At 56.6% G+C, this 25,538-nt stretch overlaps 1 protein-coding gene across 2 annotated transcripts in view; it reads right to left on the reverse strand.

Annotated features, from left to right (window-relative positions):
- The window catches only part of LRP5 (LDL receptor related protein 5), a 103,738-nt gene extending 94,837 nt beyond the window's left edge, over nt 1-8,901 (reverse strand). Inside the window, exon 1 of one of the 2 annotated variants that reach the window (XM_053202821.1) lies at nt 8,700-8,901. In XM_053202821.1, coding sequence (XP_053058796.1) covers nt 8,700-8,763 — 64 coding nt within the window. In that variant the 5' untranslated portion in view covers nt 8,764-8,901. The remainder of the gene's footprint in view (nt 1-8,699) is intronic. The other variant, XM_053202822.1, reaches the window with a different exon arrangement.
- Between the last annotated feature and the right edge of the window lie 16,637 nt (nt 8,902-25,538).

A 25,538-nucleotide genomic window follows, 5' to 3' on the forward strand; every position in this document is an offset into this window, starting at 1 on the left:
GCCACGCGCTCGGGCGGCTTTTAATACCCTATTGAGCAATTCCCTAAGAGTTTGGCTAGGCAGGTACCGCCTCCCCATCTGGGCTAATAAAGGGGTGCAGCCCAGGTAAGAAATTAAAGTTACTCACATTTTGTTCTGGAGGGAACCAGGGGAGGGGAGCAGTAATTTACGCGGTAATTAGATTCGCCTCCGGGCTAACACTGGAATTAGTTGCATTAGAGCTTGTCTCCCGAGCAGGCTGCTGGGGTGAGGGAGCCCAGAAGCAGGAGCGTTGCAGGCCGTCCAGCACAAATGTCACCTCGGAAGCACCCCACGTGCAAACAGGAAGCAAAAACCTGAAGGCTGGCTCCTTGTGAATTTACTTCCACAGCCAAGGACCAGCTTGCTTGTCGAAGACCACTGCTCAAGCCCAGCCCTGGGACACCCGTCCGACGTCACCGTTTACCGTCGCCGGATCAAGGGCTCAAAGGATGGAACCTGATAGGCTGACTCTGAAGCGTATCACAAAAGAATAAATGTACAGGTACAGTCAACACAATTTTCCGAAGACAACGATGAAGGGGGGAATTGCATCATCAGTCCTGAAATATACTACGATGCTACGTACAGAGGTTAAAACAGCACCCCGGAGGGGCGCCTGGGTGGCTCAGTCGGTTAAACGGCCGACTTTGGTTCAGGTCGTGATCTCACAGTTCGTGGGTTCGAGCCCCGTGTCGAGACCCATGTCGGGCTCCGTGCTGACGGTGTGGAGCCTGCTTGGGATTCTTTCTCTCTCTCCCTCTCTCTCTCTCTCTCTCTCTCTCTCTCTTTCTCTGCCCCTCCCCCCCCCAAAGTAAATAAATAAACTTAATTTAAAAAAAAAAAGGGCACACTGGTACAGAAAGACACCAACGGGTCAATGGAGCAGGACACAAGGTACCAGAATCAGGAGCCATGCCATCCGTGGACACTGCACATGAAAGTGTGAGTGGTATTTTAAATGAATGAGGATATGATGGGCCTTTCTGTCAAGGTGTTGGGACAACTCCCTATCCATTTATAGGGGTGTAGGGGCACACCAGGGACCATCCAGATCCCTACCTCACACGTTATACCTCCCCCAAATTGGATAAACCAATGTCTGAATACCAAACATAACACCAAACAATAACACCAAAACACCAAACAATAACAGCCCTGGAAAAAAATTAAGGAAGAGGTGTTTATAATCTGGGGGTAGAGAAACAAAGCACAAAACCCAGAAAGCTTAAGGGAATAGACCCAGAGTTTTGATTACGTGAAACTTTTTAATGCCTTTACAATAACAAACCACCAGAAATATGGGTGAAAGGCTACAGATCAGAAGAAGACTCTGGAACAAATATAATATAGAGTTACTCTCCATGCCAAATAAATAGCTCTTGCAAATCAGTGAGAAAGGTGAACAACTCAACAGAGAAATTTTATTAAGTTTATTTATTTACTTTATATCCACACTATGAAATACTACGTCGCTTTTAAAAAGACCTGAAAGTAAATGGGGCTCAGTCAGTTAAGGGTCCAACTTCGGCTCAGGTCACGATCTCACAGTTCGCGAGTTCAAGCCCCGCGTCAGGCTCTGGGCTGACGGCTCGGAGCCCGGAGCCTGCTTCCGATTCTGTGTCTCCCTCTCTCTCTGCCCCTCCCCCGTTCATGCTCTGTCTCTCTCTGTCCCAAAAATAAATAAACATTGAAAAAAAAATTAAAAACTTTAAAAATAAGCAAATACTTGTACGTATGTGTGAAAGAAAACGGGTAACAAATACGTATGGAGATGCTCGATCGGCCATCGGGAAGACGCAAATCAAAACCACAACGCGGGACCGGGATGACCGGAAGCAAAACAGAAAACAAAACCAAACAAGAGGTGACGGGGATGCGGAGAAATCGCCCGCTGCTAGGCTTGTAAAAGGCGGCACGCTGAAGGAGACAGTTCGATGGAGCCTCAAAAAAACTCAAGCCCGGACTGACACGTGGTCCAGCAACCCCACGTCCGGCCGTTCGCCCCAAAGTGGAGGCAGGGACCCAGACGGAGGCGTGCACAGCCGCATCCTCAGCAGCATCGTTCACAAGAGAGGCGTCGACAGCCCGGTGTCCCCAGCCAGCAGGGGAACAGACGAGCAAAGCCGACGTGCCCTCTCCGAACAGGGAAACATTCCTCAGCCATACAGGGGAACGGCGTTCTGTCACCCGCTGCAACTTGGATGACCCCAAAAACACCACACTGAGTGAAATAAGCCAGACGCAAAAGGACAACCACGGGATGATTCCACAAAGACGAGGTAGGGACCACGGGCCGGCCCACAGCCACGGGAAAGTGGAAGAGAGGTTACCAGGGGCCGTAGACAGCGGACGACAGGGTGTGACCCCCTTCACGGGCACGGTTTCTGTTTCAGGTAACAGAAAATTCTGGAAATAGATAGTGGTGATGGTTGCACACCCTTGTGAATGCAATTAATGCCACTGAATCATACATTTAATGTTTGTGTTTTTTTGAGAGAGAGAGAGAGAGAGAGAGAGAGAGTGTGAGCAAGGGAGGGGCAGAGAGAGAGGGAGACACAGAATCCGAAGCGGGATCCAGGCTCCGAGCCATCAGCACAGAGCCCGATGCGGGGCTCGAACTCACAAGCCGTGAGATCATGACCTGAGCCGAAGTCGGAAGCTCAACCGACCGAGCCACCCAGGCGCCCCAGAATCATACATTTAAAAGTGGGGAGGGGCACCTGGGTGGCTCAGTCGGTTGAGCGGCCAACTTCGGCTCAGGTCATGATCTCGCGGTCCGTGAGTTTGAGCCCCACATCGGGCTCTGTGCTGATAGCTCAGAGCCTGGGGCCTGTTTCAGATTCTGTGTCTCCCTCTCTCTGACCCTCCCCTGTTCATGCTCTTTCTCTCTCTGTCTCAAAAATAAATAAACGTTAAAAAAAATAATAAATTAAAAAAAAAAAAAGTGGGGATGGGGCGTCTGGGTGGCTCAGTCGGTTGAGTGTCCGACTTCGGCTCAGGTCATGATCTCACAGTTTGTGGGTTCGAGTCCCCATCGGACTCTGTGCTGACAGCTTGCTCAGAGCCTGGAGCCTGCTTCAGATTCTGTGTCTCCTTCTCCCTCTCTGCCCCTCCCCCGCTCATGCTCCGTCTCTCTCTGTCTCTCAAAAGTAAATAAATGTTAAAAATTAAAAATTAAAAATAAATAAAAATAAAAGTGGAGGAAAAACAGGCCGGGAGGGCAGAGCTGGGGAGACCATGCTCTAGACCTGACAGTGCAGGATCCCAGGAGGGGGAGGGGGACCCCTGAGGACCCTCAGGGAAGCCACACAGCCCAGTGGAACAGGAGCAGGGAGCAACAGGCCCAGAGAGTGTGGCACACAAGGCCCTCCCTGCAGGAGACCACCCCCGCTCCCCAAAGACCCCCGAAGGGAGAAAACTGGAAAACTTCATGCGGGAAAATGCCTCCAGAGTTTAGGGCCAGCTGGTTTCTTTTTACAAAAAAAGGAAACTGAGGTTCATGGAACGGAAGTGTACCCAGGGCCCCACAGGGAAGGGCCCAGTGTGTGTGTGCCATTCTCACAGGCTCCCGCCAGGGAGAGGAGCCTTAACCAGGCGCCCCTGAGACCCCCAAGAGGCTGAAAACCACTCTCCCCCCTGAGCGAACCTTTGCTTCCCCTTAAACGCTAGAAAACGACATCAAGGCAATCTGAAAGCACTCAAGAAACGTACACTAAATACCAATCAAGAAGCGGGTAAGAAAATACCCAGAAAGTACAGTATCCCCCCACCCCTGCACAAGGGCTCAGACGTGACCTCACCATGAAAACCTCCCAGGGGAAGAGAGACCTCGAGCAAGAAGGACACGGGACAGTGGACATGTGACTCTGGGCACGGACTCCATCCGGACCTGAGGTTCCAGGGCCACACGGCTGCTGCCACCCCAAGAATGTGAGGTGAGCGCTCCCCTGGCCGGCGGGCGGCAGGGCGGGGAGGGGGGTTGTGGAGGGTTAACCGTCCCCAGTTAACAGATGACGGGGCTGCTGAGGGATGAGCAGGACATATATGCACAAGGGCCCCACATGGCTCGGGGGAGCGCGACACCCTTACTTGCCAGGGAAGGGTCAGCAGCCAGCTTCAGGGCGACCAGGCACCCCTTGGGGACAAGCCCGTGCCACACCCAGAACCCCAACAGGTCTCACCACTCCTGGCCGCCCTCCCAACCCCCCCCTCCCCCCACAAGGCGGTCTCACCTTGACTCTGACCATGCCCTCCAGCACTTTGAAAGGAAACCTGGGAACCTAGGGCGGGACTTTTTTATGTCCTTCCAGTGAGGCCTGTCTTGGGAGAAGAGCCTCCTGGCCGCTCCCCATGGACACTGGCTCCCTGAACCCCACAAGCCAGATGCCACAGCTCACCTTTGCGGGTGAGGAAACGGAGGCCAAGGCCAAGAGCTAGCCAACCACTCCCACAGCTGAAGAGAAAGCAGAGACCAGCCTGGCCCAGTAGCAGGAGGGACCCCGACACTGTCTCAACAGGTCACACTGGGACCCACGCTGTCCCCGGGACAGCCCCCAGGGCGCCTGTCTCACACCACTGTTTTCTAAGCAAATGTGCCAGCAGGTCCCCGATGTGGCCCCTCACCGCCACCAGAGCCTCCGCGATCCGAGAGTGTGTCAAGTGACTGTCCGAGAGGCCGCACAGGCCACAAATGTCCAGCGTCTCTCAGGGCTTTGGCAATACTGAACACAGCGCTAAGCCCACCTCTCGGCATCGCCCCTCCCGGAGGCCGCCACCGGCCCTTGGCTTGGCCCCGGCCTCGGCCACCAGCTCTGACGTCTCTGAACCGAGCTGTGGACCTCAGGACAAATCCGTTCCCTCCCGGCCTTGAAACCGCTTGCCCTGTTCCACACCCCACTCGGGACACCGCAGCCCGCGCCTGCCGAGAGGTCCCCAACCAAGATCGATCCATGTATGGGTAAGCGGATGAGCACGATGCGATCTACACGGTGACCGCTGCTCCCCCACTCCCCGCCGCTGAAAAGCAACGGAATGCTGACACAGGCTACCACACGGAAGCACCCAGAAAACGTGACACGCGGTCACAGAAGCAGCCAGACGCAAGAGGCCTCCGTGTCGTATGACACGATGTATATGAAACATCCAGAACACGCAACTCCATTGGGACAGACAGCAGGCTGGGGGCAGGTGGGGGATGGGAACTTACCGTTTAACGGGTGTGGGGTTTTATTTTGGGGAGGTGGACACGTTTGTAACCAGACTGCCGCGGTGGTTGCCCAGTGTAGTCGTGTACTTACGGGCAGTGGACTGCATGCTTTAAAAAGATTAATTTGATATTACAGGATTTTCACCTCAATTAAAAAAAAAAAAAAATCAATTCATCACCTTTCACCTAGGACAGATCTGGCTCCAGCCCGCATTTCCTATCCCCCGGACTAAATTCTTCCAGAAGCTCCCATTGCCTTCTGGATCACGTCCAATCTCTGCGTCGTGATCTGGCCTCTTTCGGGGGAGGACACCACCTGGTCCTCGAGGACGGAACTCAGGGACAGCGAGGAAGAGCCCCCCTGGGCCCACCTCTCCCATAGCTGCACAACCAGCTTCTGCGTGCCTGTCTGCCCTTGTAGGCAGAACATTCTGATGGCAAAGGCACACTCATCTGCCATTCTACCCCCCCGCGCTTTACTCGGCACCAGGGGCCAAAGAGTCCTAAGAGCTGACCAGGTGCCAGGCAGGTGTTAACTCACTGAATTAGCAGTCAGAAGTATTATTATCCCATTTTACAGGAGAGAAAACTGAGGGACACGAAGGTGGGCTCAGCGGCGCAAGTTCCCCCACGTGGCAACCACCACGGCTGACGACAGACCCTGAGTACTCAGGCTCCGGTCCACCGTGTCAATCACCTCAAGAGACAATAAGCGAGCGTTGCGGCAATAAGCGAGTCAGGACAGCGGACTAGATACCCAAGGTCGCTTGCAGAAGAAAAACCCAGACTGTGGAAATACGGCTTTTGGACGTCCCAGCCAGAAAGATCAAGGACTCTATCACACAAGAGGCAATGCAGTTCAGCTGCCACCGGTCTCACACTGAGGCCCCCGGCCGGGAGGGTCCCAACCGCCTGGGGCGGGGGGTGGGGAGAACCAGACGAAGACCCTGGACACAGAGAAGCCAAGGAAGTCGTCCAAAGCCAAACAGCTCCCGAGCACGTAAACGCAGGCTGGTCTGACCCCAAAGCCCCCACGCTTCGCTTCGGGGCAGGAGGCCTTGCTGAGTCCTCACCTGACTGCACCCCCACCCCCAGCAGCGTGCAAATTCTGCTAAATGCCTGAGAGGTGAAACAGCGCAGCTGAAATTAAATGGGTTCCAAATGCGACAGGATCTCCACAGCAAATGTGGGATCATACCGGTGGACTGGGTAAATTCTTGGGTTTGAAGGGGAGAGTTAAAAGCACGTGGGCCCTGCTTTTGAAAAGCAGCGGCAGTGGGGGAGGGCGGGGGCTCCTCTCTCGGTGGCCTCCGGCCTCCGCCCAGCATTTCGTTAACTCAGCACCCACCTGCTGGGCCCTTCCAGTGGGCCGGGCAGTAGGCATCTACAGGAACCACCCGCAGGCGGTTGGGCGGTGGGGGGAGGTGGAGAGGGGGTCCTGGACAGGTGGTCCTACAGCAAGTGCTGTGGGGCCAGAGGGGAGCGGTCTGGGCCTGTGGAGCTGAGCCGGGGAAAGCCATTCCCAGCACCGGGGCCACTAAAACAAAGGCATTTCCGTGGGCTCACAGCTTCAAATTGCAACAGGAAGCAATCAGGAAAAATAATTAGGTGCCAGCTTACTGGCTCTACTCCGGACCAACGCAGAAATCTAACGCAGAAATCTGGGACAGTCAAGACAGTGGTGCAGAAAGGGTGCTTCCTCCTCCTTCCATTTTAGGATCGGATTGCCACATTAGCCGGGGATCTAAAACCCTCACGCTGACATGCTTCCTAATGTTAAAATGATCAACTCTATCTTTGCCTCATACGCGACTGAACTCCACAGACGTGATTCCTTCCCCTTGGGGGCTTGAACCACAAAACGGCAGGCATCCGACTCCAGCAACGTCACCCCAAAAGGGACAGGAAATCCCAAACTGCACCGAAGTGAAAAGCACTATGGCTGGCTGAGAAACCCCACCTTTAAAACAAACATCTCCCCCCCCCACCAAAAAAAAAAAAAAACCTTTTGCCTCCGTGATCCAGGCATTTCCGGAAAGAAAAGCAGCAGCGTTGGTCTGAGCTGCCCAGATACTGTCATTGCTCTGTCGTCACCTTGTTTTGCTAGTATCAGACATGGCTGAGAAATGTAAACCCGCTCCGGAGGGAGATACATTTGGGGTGAAACCGCCGACATTCTCTAGGCTTCGGCTGGGAGGCAAACGGACGGGAGGAAACTGTCCCCTCTACGCCCCCCCAAACCTCAGGGAAGGGGCTGCAGCCCTGGGAAATGTGACCACAGAGCCTGGCCGGGACACCTCCCTGCAATGTCCACACTGGAAATATTCAGGGAGACAGCTGTTTGCCTTAAAGAGGCCCAGACAAAGGGACCTGAGCCACCCGCTCCCACCCCACCCCCCAAAAAACTGCTACCGGCAGCAACACAGCAGCCCGGGGAGCCCAGGACTCCGTGGCCCCGTCCAAGGCGGCCGGCCACACTCCAGAAAAACAAAACACTCACGTCCGAAGAGAACGATTTAGGTAGCGAGAGATTTGCTCCAAAACCACATGGCAATCTCCAAATTAAAAGAACATGTGTAGCGTTTCACAACGCTTAAGTTTCCTGAGCCCTCCTGACCTCAACTCCACCCCTCGGGACACACCGAAAGTTGCAGAGAAAGGTCCCCAGGCCCTCGATCTGTCCCCCAGGGTGTGCACAATCGAGGCACCCGCGCGCTTCCCGACCGCGCCGCGCTCCGCGACCACGTCACCCCGCGCGGCGGCCCCACGAGGCCACCCCCCGGGGTGGACACCGGCCGGGTGCCACCGCGGGGAGGAGGGAGGGGGGCGGGCAACGGCCCCACGGGTCCGCCGGGCACCCGGCAGGTGTCGGTCCGCTCGGAAACCGACAGCCTCGCCGACGAAACGGGGCGGCGCGACAGGCCAGGCCGCCCGGCGCCGGGTCTGAGAACTTTCTGTGCAACTTCGATCAGTTCTCGGCGCCGGCGGGCCAGCCGCGCGGCCATCGGAAACGGGCTCGCCGAGGAGTCCGCGACGCAGGGCGGCGAGGCCTGCCTCCCGGCCGACAGTCCCCGCCGTGCGCCGGCCCCGCGGCCCGGGGTCCGCACGGTCCCAGGGCGGCCTCGCCCGGCCGGCTACACGCGGCCGCACCGCCGAGCGCGCCCCGGGGCCGCGGGCAGGTGAGGACCCGCCCGCGCCGCACCTGGCGGGGTCGGCGCCGCCCGCGCGCCCCGCTCGCCGGCCCCGGGGTGGGGGTGGGGGGAGGCGGGGATCGCCCCGGCGGGACGGGGCCCGGCCTTCCCGGGAGGGGCCCGGGCGGGCGAGACAAAGGGCCCGCGCGCGGCTCCCCCCCACCCCCGGGCGGCGGGCACCCGCGGCGCGCGCCCCAACTCGCCCCCAACTTGCAAAGTCGCCTCGGCGCGCCGCGCACTTGGCCGCCGGGCCATTGTCCCCGCGGCCCGCGCCCACCTACCCGCGGCGGGGGCCAGGCTGCAGCAGAGCGCGAGCAGCAGCAGCCGCGGCGGCGCCGCCTCCATGTTGTCCGGGGCCGGGCGGGCCCGCGCGCGCTCACTCGGGCTCCATGGCGCGGCGGCGGCGGCGGCGGCGGCGGCGGCGGCTCCTCGCGCGGCTCCCGGCGCCTGCCGCCTCCCCCCCTCGGGCGCCGCGGACCAGGACGGCGGGGGAGGAGGGAGGAGGCGCGGGAGCGGAAGCCGCGCCGCGTCTCCGCCCCCCGCGCCGCCGCGCCCTCCCGCGGGCGCCCCCCGGAGCCGGCCCGCGGCCCTCCCCGCGCCCCCGCCTCCCGTGGGGCTCCCCGGGGGCGCGGGGTCGGCGCGGGCTCGACAGCCCGCGGGGGAGGGGGGGGCTCCGGGCCACCCCCCCGCCCCCCACCCCCACCCCCGCCTCCGATCGAGTTCCGGAAGCAGGTGGGTCACCTGTGGAGCCACCGGGACCCGGCCTTGACCGATAGGGAAACTGAGGCACGGGAGGGGGGCGGGGCGTGGGAAGGGCACGCGGCGGGGCAGCCGGGAGCCCAGAGCCAGGTCGGTGCGCTCTCCCGAGACCGCGGCCGCCCAGGCGGGGTCCGGCCCCAAGACACCTGTTCTTGCCGGGGAGAGCAGAGGAGGGAAGAGGAGGGAGCCCGCAAGTCAGAGACAGAGGCTGAGGACGGACAGAGGCTCGAGCCGCAGGGGCTGAGAGTGGGGGTGGGCTTCGGGTTATTTTACGCCACCAAATACATCCCCTCTACATTAGTTACGGTACACGAAGCAGCAGACACACTGTTCTTCCAAATACGCTTCCCGCCCCTCTGGGATCGCAGACCTCTCCTTTGGTTCAGAAAGCAAACATGGAAGGGAGCCCCCACCCCCCACCCCCATCCTCCCGGCTCTGTGCTCCCTGAGCCTGCAGCTCAGCTCTGGGCCCTGGGGGCGCAGGGCAGGGGGGACCGAGAGGGGGCAAAGCCCTGGCCAGGTAGTCTTTCCTCCTTTAGAAAATGGGTATAGCTGTGCCCACCTCGCAGGTGCTGAGAGAGCCGGCTGTAACCCACATGAACACCCACATAGTCAAGGGTGTGCGCACTCTTCATGTGTTTGTGACAACTTTACAAAGCTACCGGTCAAGGCCACGGTGTCCGTCCTCCTGAGGCTCGTGTTCTAGAGGGGGAGGCAAACATAAACAAGAGACAGATAAATTTAAAACAGAAGACCGAAACACCTTTAACAGATGACGAGGAAACGCCATGGAACACGGGTGGTGTTTGGGCTGCAATGTTTGGGGACGTTGTGACTTAGGGAGGGAGGGAGGGACATTGAGGGTACAAGCCGGGAACAGGCACGCGGTGGGGAGAGCCGTTCAGGCGGAGACAGCATCAGGAGTGAAGGCCTGGGCAGGGGCCAGCCTGGGTGCTGGACTTGTAGGAGGGATCACAAAGGCCAAGGCCACAGGAGCTGCGGGTGGGGGTGAAAAGGGTCAGATGCGGCTTCAGGAGAAGCCAGCCGGGGCCCCGCGCATACCAGCCCTGGAAGAGGAGTCAAGAATTTATCACAAGAGCAATGCGAAGCCATTGGGGGGGGGGGGGGGCAGTTAGGTAGCAAACACCCTCGCTGTTTCCTCATGTAGGCCCCACGCACAGCACATCAGGGCCTGGCTGCCTCTCCTGGGGCCAGGTGCAGACTCCCTCGTTCTTCTAGCCCCCTCTGCTACCAACCCCTCTCACACCCTGCCGGGGTTCCCACTCCCTGCCGTGACCCCCTTCAGCCTCATCTAGAGCAGCCAGAGTGAGCCTGTTGAAACAAGCCAGACCACATTCCCTCCGCTCAAGAACCTGTTGTGACTCCCATCTCGGAAAAGAAGCCAAAGGCCTTATGGCACCTAAGGGCCTGATCTGGCCGCATCCCTCCCTTTATCTCGCCAACCTCCTAATGCTCTGTCCCTCCTCTCCCTCGCTCTGGCTCTGCCCCAGGCACAATGGCCTTCTGGCTTGTCCTCCAGCACAGCAGGCACACTCCTGCCTCAGGGCCTTTGCACATGCTCTTCTGTCTGCTGGAACTCTGTGACCCCAGTTGTCCACACAATTTGTTCCCTCGCATCTTCAGTTCCTCAGCGAGGCCTTCCCTGGCCCCCTTTGAAAACTGTAAACCACACCCCCTCCACCACCCTTGCAAACACTTCCTGTTCCACATCTTCACTTTACCTTTCTCCTTTGCTCTGACCAGCACCCGACATACTGTTTATCACCTTTCTGCTCTCCAGTAGAACGGAAGCTCCAGAGAACAGAGATTTTCATTTGCTTTGTTCCCCATACACCCCCTCTGAGTCTAGACTCGGGCCTGGTACACAGTAGGTGCTCAATAAATGTTTGTTGCATGACAGAATGAAGTGGAAAGATCTGACCTACGATCATAAAAGGAGCACTCTGGCTGCTGAGTAGGGACAGGACCGTCAGGAGGGACGAGGGGATGTGGGGCACCAGATGGGCACCATGGCAGCAGCCAGGAGAGACGGTGGCTTGGACTGACGGGGAGCTGGGCGGGGAGGCTCATGAAAGGCGAGAAGGAACCGGATTGGTCATGCTTCAGGAAAAGCTAATGGGTCTTGCTAAAGACTCTGGGGAGGAGGGCTCAGTGGGCCCCACTGTAGGGGCTCACTAAGGGGACACTTACAAGAGCAGCTCGTAAGGAAAGGAAAATGAACCAAGAATCAGCAGACCAACAGACCTAGAGATTCTTTATTCTCAGGGGGGGAGGTGGAAAGCTTGACTCTCCGCGCAGGGGGAACTCAGTCAATACAGAAGACGCCACGTAGGTCAAGGGGCGGCAGAGGCCAGTTCTGCGTGCCCTGCGGTCTCCTGTGCTGACTCTTGAGATGCTGGCGGTGGAGGAGACACCAGAGGCCCCCCCACCCCCCGCCAAGAAGGGAAGGACTGAGCCCCATCAGAGCAAGATCCCAGGTTGCCTGACTCCAATCAGAACTTTGAGAAAAGCCGTTTGCAAAGAACAAATGAGAACTAATCACTATTTGATTCTGCAGAATTCCGACATCACAAGGGCAGTAATTTTTAGACTCCTCACTCATGTTAAGAAGCAACCGGAGAACGTGCTAAGCTCCTACTTCCCCCAGAAGACTGCCTGTCACGGCCCATCACGCCGCCGACCTTTTCTTAGGCCTCACACTTGGAAGCGTTCGCTCTCAATTCACCCCTCAGATGCAAGTTCCATCCAGATGAGGTAACGGGGCTCGGCACCTGTCGGGGCTAATCGTTTCCGGGGACAGGGGCTCAATTGGGGTCCATTTAGGGCCCATCAGAGGATGACATCTCAGCCCCGTGACACTCGGGGGAAAGTGCCTGTTTGGTTTCCCTCCCAGGCTGGAACATGCTGACTCTGGAGAGAGTTATTCCGGGCACGAGAGCCCTCCTGCCCGGGAGGCCTGGCCACTGTGATCAGAGGTTCGGGCTGGATTCCCAGCGTTCCCCGGGCTCTCTGAGCCACAGGCATCCTCCCAAGGGCTGCTCGGTAGAGGTGCGCCGTGGGGACGTCCACGGAGCCCCGTGGGCCTCTCTCCTGCACAGGCACAGGGCGGTGAAGAAAGGCGGCCACGGCTGCGTGGGGGTGGGGGGTGCGCAGCAGACGGCTTAGACGGTAGTGGGCATGGTTTCTATGGAGGTACCTGGGGTGCGAGGGCGTGAAGGCTGGACTTCACCTCTCTGAGCCTCAGTTTCCTCATTCATGAAATGGGAATGATGCTATCTGGTCGACTTCTTATCACTCGGTGCTGATATGAACCTCAAATGAGCAAAGACTCAGGAAAAAATGCTCTTTAGACGTTAAAGCCCTGCACAAATGGCAATTGTGATTAACACGGACCCAAGACAGGGCCCAAGGGTGGGTGTGCAGCACTGGCTCCGTGTCACTCCCCCCCTCCCCTCCTCCCTCCCCTAGCTGTCACCAGCCCTCACTTTCTGTAGCCCTGGGTTCCAGCCCTCCTGAAGGTTCAGCAGCCCCATAACCTGGGTCCTTGGGGACCGTGTTTTCGACTCGGCCATGCCAGTGTCTGGTCCACCTGCTTTGCTTGTCACTGCAGATTAAGAAGGTGACGTTTGGGGGCTCCTGGGTGGCTCAGTCATTAAGCATCTGACTTCAGCTCAGGTTTGTGAGTTTGAGCCCCACTCGGGGTAAAAAAACCGCGAGACCTTCTTTGGGTGAGCCCCATTTCCCTCTCCCTCTCTCTCTCTCTCTCTCTCTGCCCTTGACTCACTTGCACCATCTCTCTCAAAAAATAAAAATAAAAAAATGAAAAGAAGAGGTTGACATTCTGATTTCATTTGCCTTTTTAAGCACCTTAAAGACACCTGTAGTAGGTTGAATGGTGGCCCTGTGAATGTTAACGTACTTGGAAAAAAGGGTCTTTGCAGGCGTTAAGTTAAGGATCATAAGAGTCTGGACTATCCAGGTGGATTCTGAATCGAGTGACAGTTGTCCTTAGACCAGAGAGGCAGAGGGAGATTTGAGACGGACAGAAGAGGAGGAGAAAGAGAAGAAGGCGGAGGGAGAGAGGAGAGGGGTGTGGCTACAAGTCAAGGAGAGCCTGGAGCCCCCAGAAGGTGGGAGGGGCAGGAAGCGTCCTCCCCCAGAGGCCTGGAAGGGAGCGCAGGCCCCTGGATGTCAAAGTTCTGGCCTCCAGGCTGGGAGAGCATACATTTCTGCCGCTTTAAGACATCCGGTCTGTGGTTTGTTACAGCCGCCGCGGGCAATGAGTACAGACCCTAATTTTCTCCAACCCATTTTACAGGGAGGGAAACTGAGGTCAGAGAGGTGAGGGCTTGTTCAGGGCATCATCTCGCAACTGTCTTTGTACCATAATGGCAGAGTGGAGGGATTGCAAAAGATGTGGTGTGCGTAAAAGGTTTGCCCTCTGGTCCTCTGTAAACACATTTTCCTCCCTTGCTCCGGGGAGTCATACGGCGATGCCTGTTCTGGAAAAAATAAAGCAGGGTAAGAGGGTCAAGGGGCACAGAAGGCCTCACTAGGAAGGCAACATCTGTGCAGACACCTGGAAGAAGGGAGGGAGGGGGCCTTGCAGCCGGTGGGGAAGGCCAGGGCACAGGCCCAGAGGTGCAGTGAGGGGCCAGAGGAGCCGAGCACAGAGAACCAAGGTCGGAGAGGAGTGGGCCAGCTCTGCAGGGTCCCGGAGGCCATCTCGTCCGAGTGACATGGGGGACCACTGGAGGGCCAGGAGCAGGGGGGGAGCACAGCATTCCACTTCCATGTTACGGAACCTCTGTTCCCACGCGGGAAGGAGCCTCGGGGGCAGGAGAGGAGCCAAGCCGGCCAGCAGAGGGGCCGCGGGAGGGTTCCAAGTTCAAGATGGTGGTGACCAGGATGGCTGTGGAGACAGTGAGAGGCGGTAGGATTCTGGATCTCTCTGCGGGGAGAGAGGACACGGAGAGCAAGACCAAGGTCGAGAGCGGGAGTCGAGGATGCCGTCAAAGCGTTTGGCCCGAGCGCCTGGGCAGCTGGGCTGGCACTCGTTGAGACTGTAAGTGTTGGTGAGCGAAAGACAAGAGACCCCAGGGCGTGGCGTCCCGAGGAGCGGACTGGGCAGCGTCTGGGGATCAGGGAGGAGGGCTGGGCTGGGCGCAGAAAGGTGGGACTCTTCAGCGTTGAGGCCACGATCGCAGAGGAGCGTGGAAGACGAAAGAAGTCCAAGGCCGCACGTTGGCGCCTCCAGGCTCAGAGGCGAGGGGACCAGGAGCGAGGGGCTCCCTGAAGGCAGAGGAGGAAGTGAGCAGAGGGCCAGGGCCAAGCGTGGCTGCTGCATACGAGTGGCCTGGGGCTGGAGACGTGTCCACTGGGCTCTGCAGGTGGCCGGTCTCGCGTGCCCTTGGGGAGATATTTGGAAACGCACAGCAGCTCACGCGCACCCAGGGTCAACCCGGGCCAGGCGCACAATGCGCACGTCGCTGAACACGTAGGACTCCACCAGTCCACGCGGCGGGCACCTGGGGCAGGGCCCCTGGCTGGAACCCCGGGAGGCTGCCACACCTCTCTGGTCACTCTCTGAGGTCCTCGGGTCACTTCTGGCCCCAAAACAGCGTCGGTGAGCAGCTGCCACGCCAGGCCTGGCCTCCCGATCAAAACGGAAGTTTATTCGAAGTCCCTGCTTCTCCCCTCCTCCAGCTGGCCTCTGCTCTCCTCCTCAGGGCTGGAGTAGGGGTGGGGGCGGGGGAAAGACATGGGGGCGGGAAAGGGCTAGGGCTGGCGGGGGGGGGGGGGGGGGGGGGGGCGAGTGTCCCTGGGACCAGACTGGGGGCCTGTAGCTTTGGGGATTCCAAATGTTAGTTCTTTCTGTCTCGGGCTCCTTGTGGGCACATTGGCTGTTTTTCAGATGCTATCTGACCCCTGGACGTAGGACTTTGCCCAGGTTCTGTGGCTGGCCAGGCAGCGACAGGGATGGCCTTGGCCTTTCATTTATCAGGCATGGAGCAAACACAAGACACCTGTGATGTCCCCCCACCTAGACCCAGCTGCAGGGACATATGTCCCCTGGTTCCTCGGAGCCCCCTTGTCCTGCCTCAGGATGAAAGGGGCCCACCTCAGAGCCTCTCTCTCTTTCTACTAAGCCCTCTCCTCCTTTGTGCTCTCACGGCAGGCAGTGGGCTGCTTAGGGACCAGGCATCCCGGTTTGCCTGGCATTGAGGGGTCCCCAAAACATAGGACTTTCAGGGCACAAACTGGGAAGGTCCTGGGCAAACAGAAAGGACTCAGCTGCCCTAGGGCTGGTGAAACCAAGCTCCCCTCTGTGAGGCCCTCCCCCCAAGCACCCGGGGCCAAACGGACAAAGCAAGCCCCACGCCGTGCCCGCCACCTAAAAGTTAAAAACCCCTCTTGAACACATCAATATCATTTTTTTATGTTTATTTATTTTTGAGAGAGACAGACAGACTGCGAGTGGGGGAGGGGCAGAGAGAGAGGGAGACCCAGCACCCGAAGCAGGTTCCGGGCTCTGAGCTGTCAGCACAGGGCCCGACGCGGGGCTCGAACCCACAGACTGCAAGATCGTGACCTGAGCCGAGGTCAGACGCTTAACCAACTGAGCCACCCAGGTGCCCCTGAATGTCATTTTTTTTTTTTAAGTAGAGGAATTTTCCTAAATAGAAGGAGGCAAAAGAGATATCCTAACCTATCATATCCTGCTTGAAAAATAATTCTGATGATATTAAGAATTATGAGTATTTTTTTTTAGATCTGACAAACTATGTGTATGTAGGACAATTTTCCCAGATCGCTTCCAAACTATTCAATGGAGAAACATCCTATTGTCCACAAATGTCTTCGTTATTTATATTCTTCGCAAATGTGGCAAAACCTTAGCAAATTTACAACCTAATAAAATTAGGGGTGGTCACTGAAGAAAACAAGTTATAAATTAGCCCACGGAGAGGGTGCCTGGGTGTCTCAGTCTGTTAAGCGTCCGACTTCGGCTCAGGTCATGATCTCGCGGTTTGTGGGTTCGAGCCCTGCATGGGGCTCTGTGCTGATAACTCAGAGCCTGGAGTCTGCTTCGGAATCTGTGTCTCCCTCTCTCTCTGAAAAAAAAAAAAAAATTTAAAAATTAGCCCACAGACTATATAGAATATAGAGTGTTCTATCCTCCTAGCTGGACAAACACACCTTCCTAGCACCAGGAAGGCAGGAACTTTTTGGATTCCTCAGAGTTCTACGTTGGAGCATGGTGACAAGAGTCAGGTGAGGTCACTTGACCTCTGCCCCAGGGAGGCACCCGCACAGCCTGGACTCCGTGCTCTGTGCTCTTTGAGCAGGGACTCCGGGGTCCGAGTGCCCGGGACAAGGTGGGGTGAGCAGCAGGGACCATGCCCGCTGTGGGGGATGGGCAGGCTGCAGGGGGTGCAGCGGCGGCCCCCCAAAGCTTGGAGCCCCAGGCAGGATGGTGCTTACCGTTTTGTTTGGGGCCTTCGACATCAGGCAAAACTGGGGTGGAAAGTCCCACATGAACTCCACCCCTCAAGACAGCCAGCACCGCTCAGAACAGCCTTGGCACTTGCCCCAAGTGGGAAAATGGCCAGGTGGAGATTCGAACCCGGGTCTCCTAGCTCTGCCGTGGCCCTCCTCCCAGGCTAATCCCCCCGCCCCCCAACTTACAGTGACCGGCTCTCCTTCCCCAGGCCTGTGCCTCTCGCCAGGACCCCTCCTCACTCCCCATCTCCCGGCTCTGCCTGTGAACTGGAGAGTCTGCCCTCCTAACAAAGCACGGCCAAACCTCACCATTCCTCTTCTTTGCTGTCAGTCCCCTCAGCCACCCAACCTCTCCAACCCACCGTCTACACTCTCCGCCTCCTGTCCTCACCTCCTGCTCATTCGATCCTCCCCCACCCCCCCCCCCACCCCGCAATGACCTTCCCGGTGTCAACCCAAAGTCCGTTCCTGCTGTATCTTGCTTCTCCATTCCGCAGTCTCTTCCACCCCAGGCCTCCCTCCTGTGCTTCCTTGAGTCGCCTCCAATCTTCCCCCCACCCCTCTTCCGCTTCTCCCCTCTCCCGGTCTGGCCCTTCCTGCCCACACACTCCCCGGCTTCAGGCACGGCTCTCCGGTGCTTCACTTTTCTCCACAGCTAGCTACCGCAGCCCCCCGCCCCATCTCTCTCCCCCGGCTCTGCCCACTGCAGTCTGGCTGTCAGCACAACCAGCCTGAGGGTCCCGAAATGCCCGTCTGACCGTGGCCCTCCCTTTGCATGAACCCTCTATGGCTCCCCAGTGCCCCATGGCTCCCGCTGCTGCCAGCTTCTCCTGATGGCATCCATCCCCTCCCCCCCCACCCCGGCCAGGCACAGATCTTCTAGGCTGCTCACTGTCCTCCCAGGCCCTGGGGCTCTGTGTCTAGCTGTCGCCCTCCTGCACGCATTATGGTCACCTTTCACTGGGAGAGGCCAAGCGGGCTCAGGTGGGGACAGAGAGAGGGGTAAAGAGAAAGGAGGTGCTGCAGAAACTCGGTGGGCGGGGGAAGGCCCCGCCAGGCCTCAGTGAGGGTGAAGCGGGTGAAGCGTGCCTTCGCAAGGGTCAGCTTGGACGGGCAGCCGTGGAGAGGCCAGGTGCCCCTGGTGGCAGAAGGGTGTGTGCATGGATGGTGACTCTCAGGTCTGGGGCCGGGAGCAGCCGGTGTCTGGGGTGCGCAGGAGGGAGGGGATCTGTAGGCCGGCAGGCTGCAGGGGCAAGGACCCAGACAGGGGACCCCTCTAATGGGGGCTCTGCACAGACAGAATATTGTGCGTCGTCTCGGGGACTCTCCCCAAGCTCAGACACGGGGTGGGTCTCAGCCCCTCCCTTCCTGCAGAACATTCTCCATCCCAGTAGGATCCTGAGGTGTGGACACCCCAGGGGCCGTGATGGGAAGGGAAGTCATGGAAGGCGCCCAGGACAGGAGGCTTTGCCTAGAGGAGGTGGAGGAGGGTACAGGTCTCAGGACTGCTGGTGGCTGAGGACACGCCTAGGGGGTCTTGGGTCCGTGTGGTCCCAGGAAGGCCCCTCCCTCACCCCCGCTGAGGTCTTAGAAGCAGCCTCCGCCTCTAGGCTCTGGTGGGAGTGGCCTCACAGGGTCAGCAGGAGGGCTGGGCCTGGCATTGAGCCTAAAGATACACTTGCTGGGGCATCAGGGCAGCAAGGACACGGACCCCTCAGGACGCCGGAGGGTCAGACCCTGGGCTTGCCTGCGCCTCTCCAGGCCTTTGCCCCTCTCCAGGCCTTGGCCCTCGGCCCTTATGGGGAGCAGCAGTCGCGGCCGAGAGGCTGACGCTTGGCGTGCCTGGCAATGATGGGGGGGTGGGGGGGCAGGGAGGACGTGCCTCCTCCCAGCGTCCCCTCCCAGGCCAGGATCCCACGTCCTTCCTGCCTTTCCGTAACTCTCCGACCAAAGATCACAGCGGGCAGCGGACAAGGGCGCCCGGCGCCTTTGATGCGCGAGCCCCGGCCCCACGGTCAACAAACCGCCTGGGACTTTGTACCAGGCTGTTTCCTCCCTGCGAGAAAGAAGCCCACACGTCTTCCCACCGCTCTCCCTGTGCCAGAGGCTGCAGGGCGAGTTCTCTCAAGCTGGTTTTCTAGATTCTCCAGGAGACCCACGGAGCCCCTCCTCGCCTCCCAACAGCCCTTCAAGGAAGGGGTCATGTTTATGCCCCTTTTATTCCCTCAGGGGAAACTGAGGCCAGGGGCGAGTTGGGTGACTTGCCTGAGGTTCCTCAATGAGCAAAGGACGGAGCTGCAGACCGCGTTATCTCTGCTGCCTGCAAGGCCCTGTGTCCTTTCCCCGGAAAAGAAGCTGAGACCGGGGGGGGGGGGGGGGGGGGGGGGGGGGGGGGCCAGGTGGATGGACTCAGGCATCTCCGCGTTCCGGGCGCGGCGCGTCCTCGGACCTGCAGTAAGCCATGCGGCCACGAGGGGGCAGCAGCATCCTGCCCGGCCTGGCTCTTCCTGGCGCTGGGGAACCAAAGAAACCGCTCTCGGCAAAAATCTGGGGGGGGGGGGGCGATAGGAGGGAGGAGTCTCAGAAGATGCACCTCCCGGAGGAACCGCCACGCATACCTGACGCTGTCAAGATAAGAGGACAGAACGCAGGCTCCCTGATCGGTGGACATGGTTGGAATGCCAGCTTGGGCAAGTTGCTGAACCCCTGGGGTCCTCAGTTTTCTAACAGGTGTTAATGGGGATGACAGCAGGTGCTGGCCTGGGGAGTAAGGTAGCCGGGTAACACACATCGTGCTACTGGCAGGGTTCAGGGACCCCACCCCCACCCCGGCGGGTCAGCAGCAAGGACCAGGGCTGGGCTTCCTGGCCTAAGCCTGGAGGAGGGTCCTGGGCATCCAAGCTGGAACCTGCTAACACCTGGGTGGGTCCTCCTCAGGGCAGGGAGGCTCTGAGTCTCCCTGGTCCGCCCACGACTTTCACAAGCAGGGCATGTTGTTCCTCGGTAGACACCAGGGACCCACACATCTAGAAATGCGTGACAGCCACCAAGCACCCATGCCAACCCCCCACCCCCACCCCCGCCAGGGACATTCTGGTATCTCCACTTTGTGATAAGAAAACAGGCTCAGAGAGGCTGAGGGCCTGGCCCGGAGCCACAGCCTGCATCAGCCAAGGACCCCAGGGGCTGGGATTTGTGGGGGTGGGGGCGGTGCCCTCCAAGTCCTGCACAAAGGGCTGCCCAAGTGAACTCTGCAGCAGGGTCAGGGATGTCAATTTTTTCCTGAATCCCCTCAGTCAACGTGGAGACTGCTGAGGGACACTTTGATGGCTGTCCTTCCTCACATCTGCCCCCCCCCCCCCGGGCAGGTTTGCAGATTACCTAGGAAAAAACTGGGCAGAACTCCCCCCTCGGCCTGCCTTGCCCCCCTCCCCGGTGGCCCAGGACCCTCAGCCATGGGCAAGTCAATGGGCAGGCAGGGGGGATGCAGTCAGGATTCTCCCCCCACTCACCCCTTGCCAGCCCCAATAGACTGAGGAACGTGAGAATGGCCTGGGGCAGCCCCTATGATCATTATAGTTCAGGCTGGTGTCAGTGAGGCCGAAAGTAGAAGAGAGAAGAGCCCAAGTTCAGAGGCAATGCTTATGGTTCCAATTAGGTTAAGGGATTTATTCTGTATTCCGATTATTGAGTTCATTCATGCTCCCTGCAGATAGGAAAGGATAAAGAGAATAAAAATCATATATAATCTCAAACAGAGATCTCACTGCTGTTAGCATTGCTATGTATTTCCTTCCAGTCTTTTTTTTTTTCTAGGCACATATGCAGACATGACTTTTTTTTTTTTTAAGGTTTTATTTTTAAGTAATCTCTACAGCCAACATGGGGCTCGAACTCACAACCCCGAGATCAAGAGTCACACAATCCCTGGACTGAGCCAGTCAGGTGTCCCTGAGATGACATTTTTAAAGCAAAATTGTGGTCAGAGCTTCTGTTTCCAGCAAAATGACAGGCTGGATATCCAGAGAGCCCCTCTTGAAACAGAACACCTAAAAATACTGAAGCAATATTAGTTAAAAAAACAAACAAACAAACAAACAAACAACTTTTTAAAGCCATGATGGAGTTGGCAGGAAAGTAGGGGACATCTTTCAGGCCAGAAATAAAAAGAAAGCCATATTGGAGTGCTCGCGTGGCTCAGTCGGTTAAGCATCCCACTCTTGGTTTCGGCTCAGGTCATGACCTCGTGGTTTGTGAGTTTGAGCCCCTCATTAGATTCTGTGCTGACAGTGCAGAGGCTGCTTGGGACTCTCTCTCTCCCTCTCTCTCTGCCCCTCCCACATCTCTCTCTTTCTCTCTCTCTTTCTCAAAACAAACATACAAATAAATAAATAAACTTTTTAAAAAAGCCATACTCATATTTTCAAGACAACTGGCAACTTGAGCTCTGATGATAGCAGATGTGAACGCTGAAGCTATAAGGGAATTGTCCTTTTACATTTTTGTTGTGAATGCGGATGATGCAGCTATGTTTTTTAAAGAGTTCTCATCAAGGGGCGCCTGGGTGGCTCAGTTAAGTGTCTGACTCTTCATTTTGGCTCAGGTCATGATGTCACGGTTTGTGAGATCGAGTCCCACGTTAGGCTCTGTGCTGACAGCACGGAGCCTGCTTGGGATTCTCTCTCTCTCCCTCTCTCTCCCTCTCTCTCCCTCTTTCCTGCTTGTGCTGTCTCTCTCCCTCTCTCTCTCAAAATAAATAAATAAACTTAAAAAAATAAGTAAATAAAATAAAGAGTTCTCATCATTTGGAAGATGCGTGCTGGAGTATTTTCAGATGGAATAGCATAATGTCTAGAATTTGCTTCAAGACCCTACTGACGGGGGTGGGGGTGGGGGAGTGAGCTCCAAAGTTGGCTGTGTGATTAGTTCAAGGAAGTCACTGCAGTATTCTTTGTATGTTTATGTATATTTGAAATACTGCATTAAATGAAACCAAGACCATTGTGGGCTGCAGCTGGCCTTGCCCTGGGGGTGTCTCCGCTCCCAAAAACCTCAGAGCCAGGAGGGAGTTCAGATCAGAAACCCATAAGGAGCTGAGAATCCCCAGGAAAGAGACATCCTCGGTGAATGAACAACAACAAAATTATCTGCTGCATGGAGGGCCGTGAGGATGGGAGGGAGAAGACTTCTTTTTTATATTTAAATTATTTTTATTTTTTTTTGAGCGAGAGAGACAGTGCATGAGCAAGGCAGGTGCCGAGAAAGAGGGAGACTCAGAATCCGAAACAGGCTCCAGGCTCTGAGCTGTCAACACAGAGCCCGACGCGGGGCTCGAACCCATGAACCGTGACATCATGACCTGAGCTGAAGTCGGACGCTTAACCGACTGAGCCACCCAGGCGCCCTGAGAAGACTTCTTTGTGTTGGCTGTGGCTCGGAGTCGAGCAGGAACACGTGAGAAGGAAGCAAGAAGTCTCCCTGAGAACGTGTCGGCCTGGCCCTGTACCCACAGGGCTTAGAACAAGAAGCCACATAGACTTCGATGGGGAGGGTGCCATCTAAAGGGGTCCCCTTTGGTAGAGCCCCACAGAGCCTGGCGAAGCAAAGGCAACCGGGGAGCAATGCAATGTTCTGTGTGCTTTGAGCAGCGCCCTCAAAGTTCTGGAACTCACAGAGCACATCAGGACGTGAACCACCACGAGCAAGGGCAAACTGTGGTCCAGAGCCATAAAAGCTGGACAACCTTCTGCAAATGTTTAAAGAAACAAAACAGGATACGGGGTGCCTGGGTGGCTCAGTTGGTTAAGCATCAGGTCGTGATCTCGTAAGTCTGTAAGTTTGAGCCCCACATCAGGCTCTGTGCCGCCAGCTCGGAGCCCGGAGCCTGCTTCGGATTCTGTGTCTCCCTCTCTCTCCGCCCCTCCCCTGCTTGTGCTCTGTCTCCGTCTCTGTCTCAAAAAACGAGTAAATGTTAAAAAAAGCTTTAGAAAAAGAAATAAAGTCCGGAAGAACTGGAGGGAAAAGAAAGACTCCAGACGTAAAAATTACAATTGAAATTGGGAATCGAATAGACGAGACGGTGAGTGCTCTGGGGACAGAAGGAAGAGACTGCCCAGGTGGAGCCCAGAGAGACGAACAGGGACAGAGGAAGTCAAGCCCACGTACGATAGTGCGTCCTACACTGTTCCTACTCAGAACACTCTGGAAGCCCCTCCAAAGGCCAAACACAGGGCCACCGTGTGACTCAGCCGTCCCGTTCCCAGGCACCGACTGGAGAGCCACGAAGGCAAAAATCTGCACAGAAACATGCGTGTGAATGTTCACGGCAGCGTTGTTCATCATAGCCCCCAAGTGGAAACAACCCAAGTGTCCGAAGGTCCAGATGAATGGATAAGCACAGCGTGGTTTACGGATACAACGGGATATTAACTCAGCAGTAGAAAGGAGGACAGTGCTGATATGCCCTACACCATTGAGAAGCCATGAAACTGGGGTGCTAAATGAAAGAAGCCAGGCACAAAAGACCACATATCGGGGCACCCACTGGCTCAGTCGGAAGAGCGTGGTCTCGGGTTTCTGAGTTCAAGCCCCACAGTGGGTGTAGAGATTACCAAAAACAAACAAACAAACAGACTTAAAAAAAAAAAAAGACCATATATTGTATGATTCCATTTATTTGAAACATCCAGAATAGGCAAATCCCTAGAGACAGAAAGCACATCAGTGGTTGCCAAGGGGCTGGGGGGACGGTAGGCGGGGGAGTGATTGCTGATGGCTACGGGGCTTCCTTTGGGGTGATAAAATGTTCCAACATCAGTGAAAGTGATTGCACAACTCTCTGAATATACTAAAAACTATTGTATCCTTCACTTTACTTTTGTTTTTTTTTTTTTTTTTTTTAATTTTCCTCCAATGTTTATTTATTTTTGAAGCGAGACAGACAGGGCATGAGCAGGGGAGGGGCAGAGACAGAGGGAGACACAGAATCCGAGGCGGGCTCCAGGCTCCGAGCTGTCAGCACAGAGCCCGACGTGGGGCTCGAACTCACAAACTATGAGATCATGACCTGAGCCGAAGTTGGACACTTAACCAACTGAGCCACCCAGGCGTCCCATCACTTTACTTTTTTTTTTTAATGTTTTGTTTGTTTTTTGAGAGAGAGCACAAGCAGGGGAGGGGCAGAGAGAGAGGAGGACAGAGGATCTGAGGTAGACCCTCTGATGACACCAGTGAGCCACATGCAGGGCTTGAACTCCTGAACCAGGAGATCATGACCTGAACTGAAGTCAGATGCTTCACCGACTGAGCCACCCAGATGCCCCCGTACCCTTCACTTTAAATAGACGAGCTGTATCATGGCTCATGAGTTCGAGCCCCGCGTCAGGCTCTGTGCTGAGAGCTGGGAGCCTGGAGCCTGCTTCGGATTCCGGGTCTCCCTCTCTCTCCGCCCCTCCCCTGCTTGCACTCTGTTTCTCTCTCCTTCAAAATAAATAAACATTAAAAAAAATTTTTTTTTAAAAGAATAAGGTAATGAGGAGGAGAGTAACGTGAACTGGACAGCCGGTGATAAAGAGAACTCCAAAGAACACAGGAACAGAAGACACAAGGCCTGGGACCGAGGGCGCAACAAAGAAGATCCCGGAGTGGAGGTCCTGCCCTCACCGAAGAGGGAAGAAGATGCTGGAAAGGTCACCCAGGTGTGGTGCCAGTAGCACTCACCAGAAATCCACCCTCTAGTGCCGGGGAAGCCCGGGCTGGCCAAGTGTCTCGCTCTTGGCCCTCTGCTAGGAAGCCACCTCGGGGCCAGGGGCGGGGGTGGGGGTGGGGGGCAGGAACACACAGAATCAGGACGAGCAGTCCGCCCTCTGCTCCGCTGTCCCCAGCGCCCTCCGGGTCCCCTGCCACAGAGCAGGCAGCAAAAGGCGCATCTTAGCAGGTGGGCAGCAAGTTACCAGGTGGCCCAACAGCAGGTGTGCGGAACCCCAGAAAGAGCTCTTAAAGCCGGCCAGAGGGAGCGACAGAATGCCAATGGGTAAGCGCCAGCCAGCCTGGCCAGGGGCCGCGCAGGAAACCCCTGCATGGAGCAGACACGCCCTCCACCACGCACTCGAGACTCAGGAACACAATCTTCGAGAACGGGACCAGGGAGACGCAGAATCAGAAGCAGGCTCCAGGCTCTGATCTGTCAACACAGAGCCGCACACGGGACTCGAACTCACGAGCCGCGATCCTCATGACCTGAGCCAAAGTCGGACGCTCAACCGACTGAGCCACCCAGACGCTCCCTTTTTTTTTTTTTTTTTTTTTTATGTTGATTACCTTGGACTTTCTGGCTGTTTAATCATTTCAGCTTATAAAAAAAGAGACAGAGGATCATTTAACTACTTTTTTCCTATGTTTATACATATCGTTTCATTCTTTTTTTTAACTGCATTTTTTAGTTTGTTCTTTACATTTTGTAGCTGGCAATGCATTCAGACGAATTTCAGAAGCTACAAAGGAGTAATTGCATTTTATATGCCATTTTTTATCTTACTTTTTTTTCCCACCTAATATTATGTCCTAGGCATTTCCCCATATTCTTGGCAGTTCTTTACAGGCATCACTTTTTTTTACTGTTTATTTATTTTTGACAGACAGAGGGTGGGGGAGGGGCAGAGAGGGAGAAGGAGACAGAGAATCCCAAGCAGGCTGCTAACGCTGTCAGCCCAGAGCCCGACGCAGGGCTCGATCCCTGATCTCACACCGTGAGATCCTGACCTGAGCCCAAACCAAGAGTCAGATGCTGAACCAACTGAGCTGTATCATTTTTACTAGCCACTTAGCAATTTTGCTTA

This window comes from Acinonyx jubatus, chromosome D1, assembly GCF_027475565.1.
Source record: "Acinonyx jubatus isolate Ajub_Pintada_27869175 chromosome D1, VMU_Ajub_asm_v1.0, whole genome shotgun sequence".
Classification (NCBI taxonomy): Eukaryota; Metazoa; Chordata; class Mammalia; order Carnivora; family Felidae; genus Acinonyx; species Acinonyx jubatus.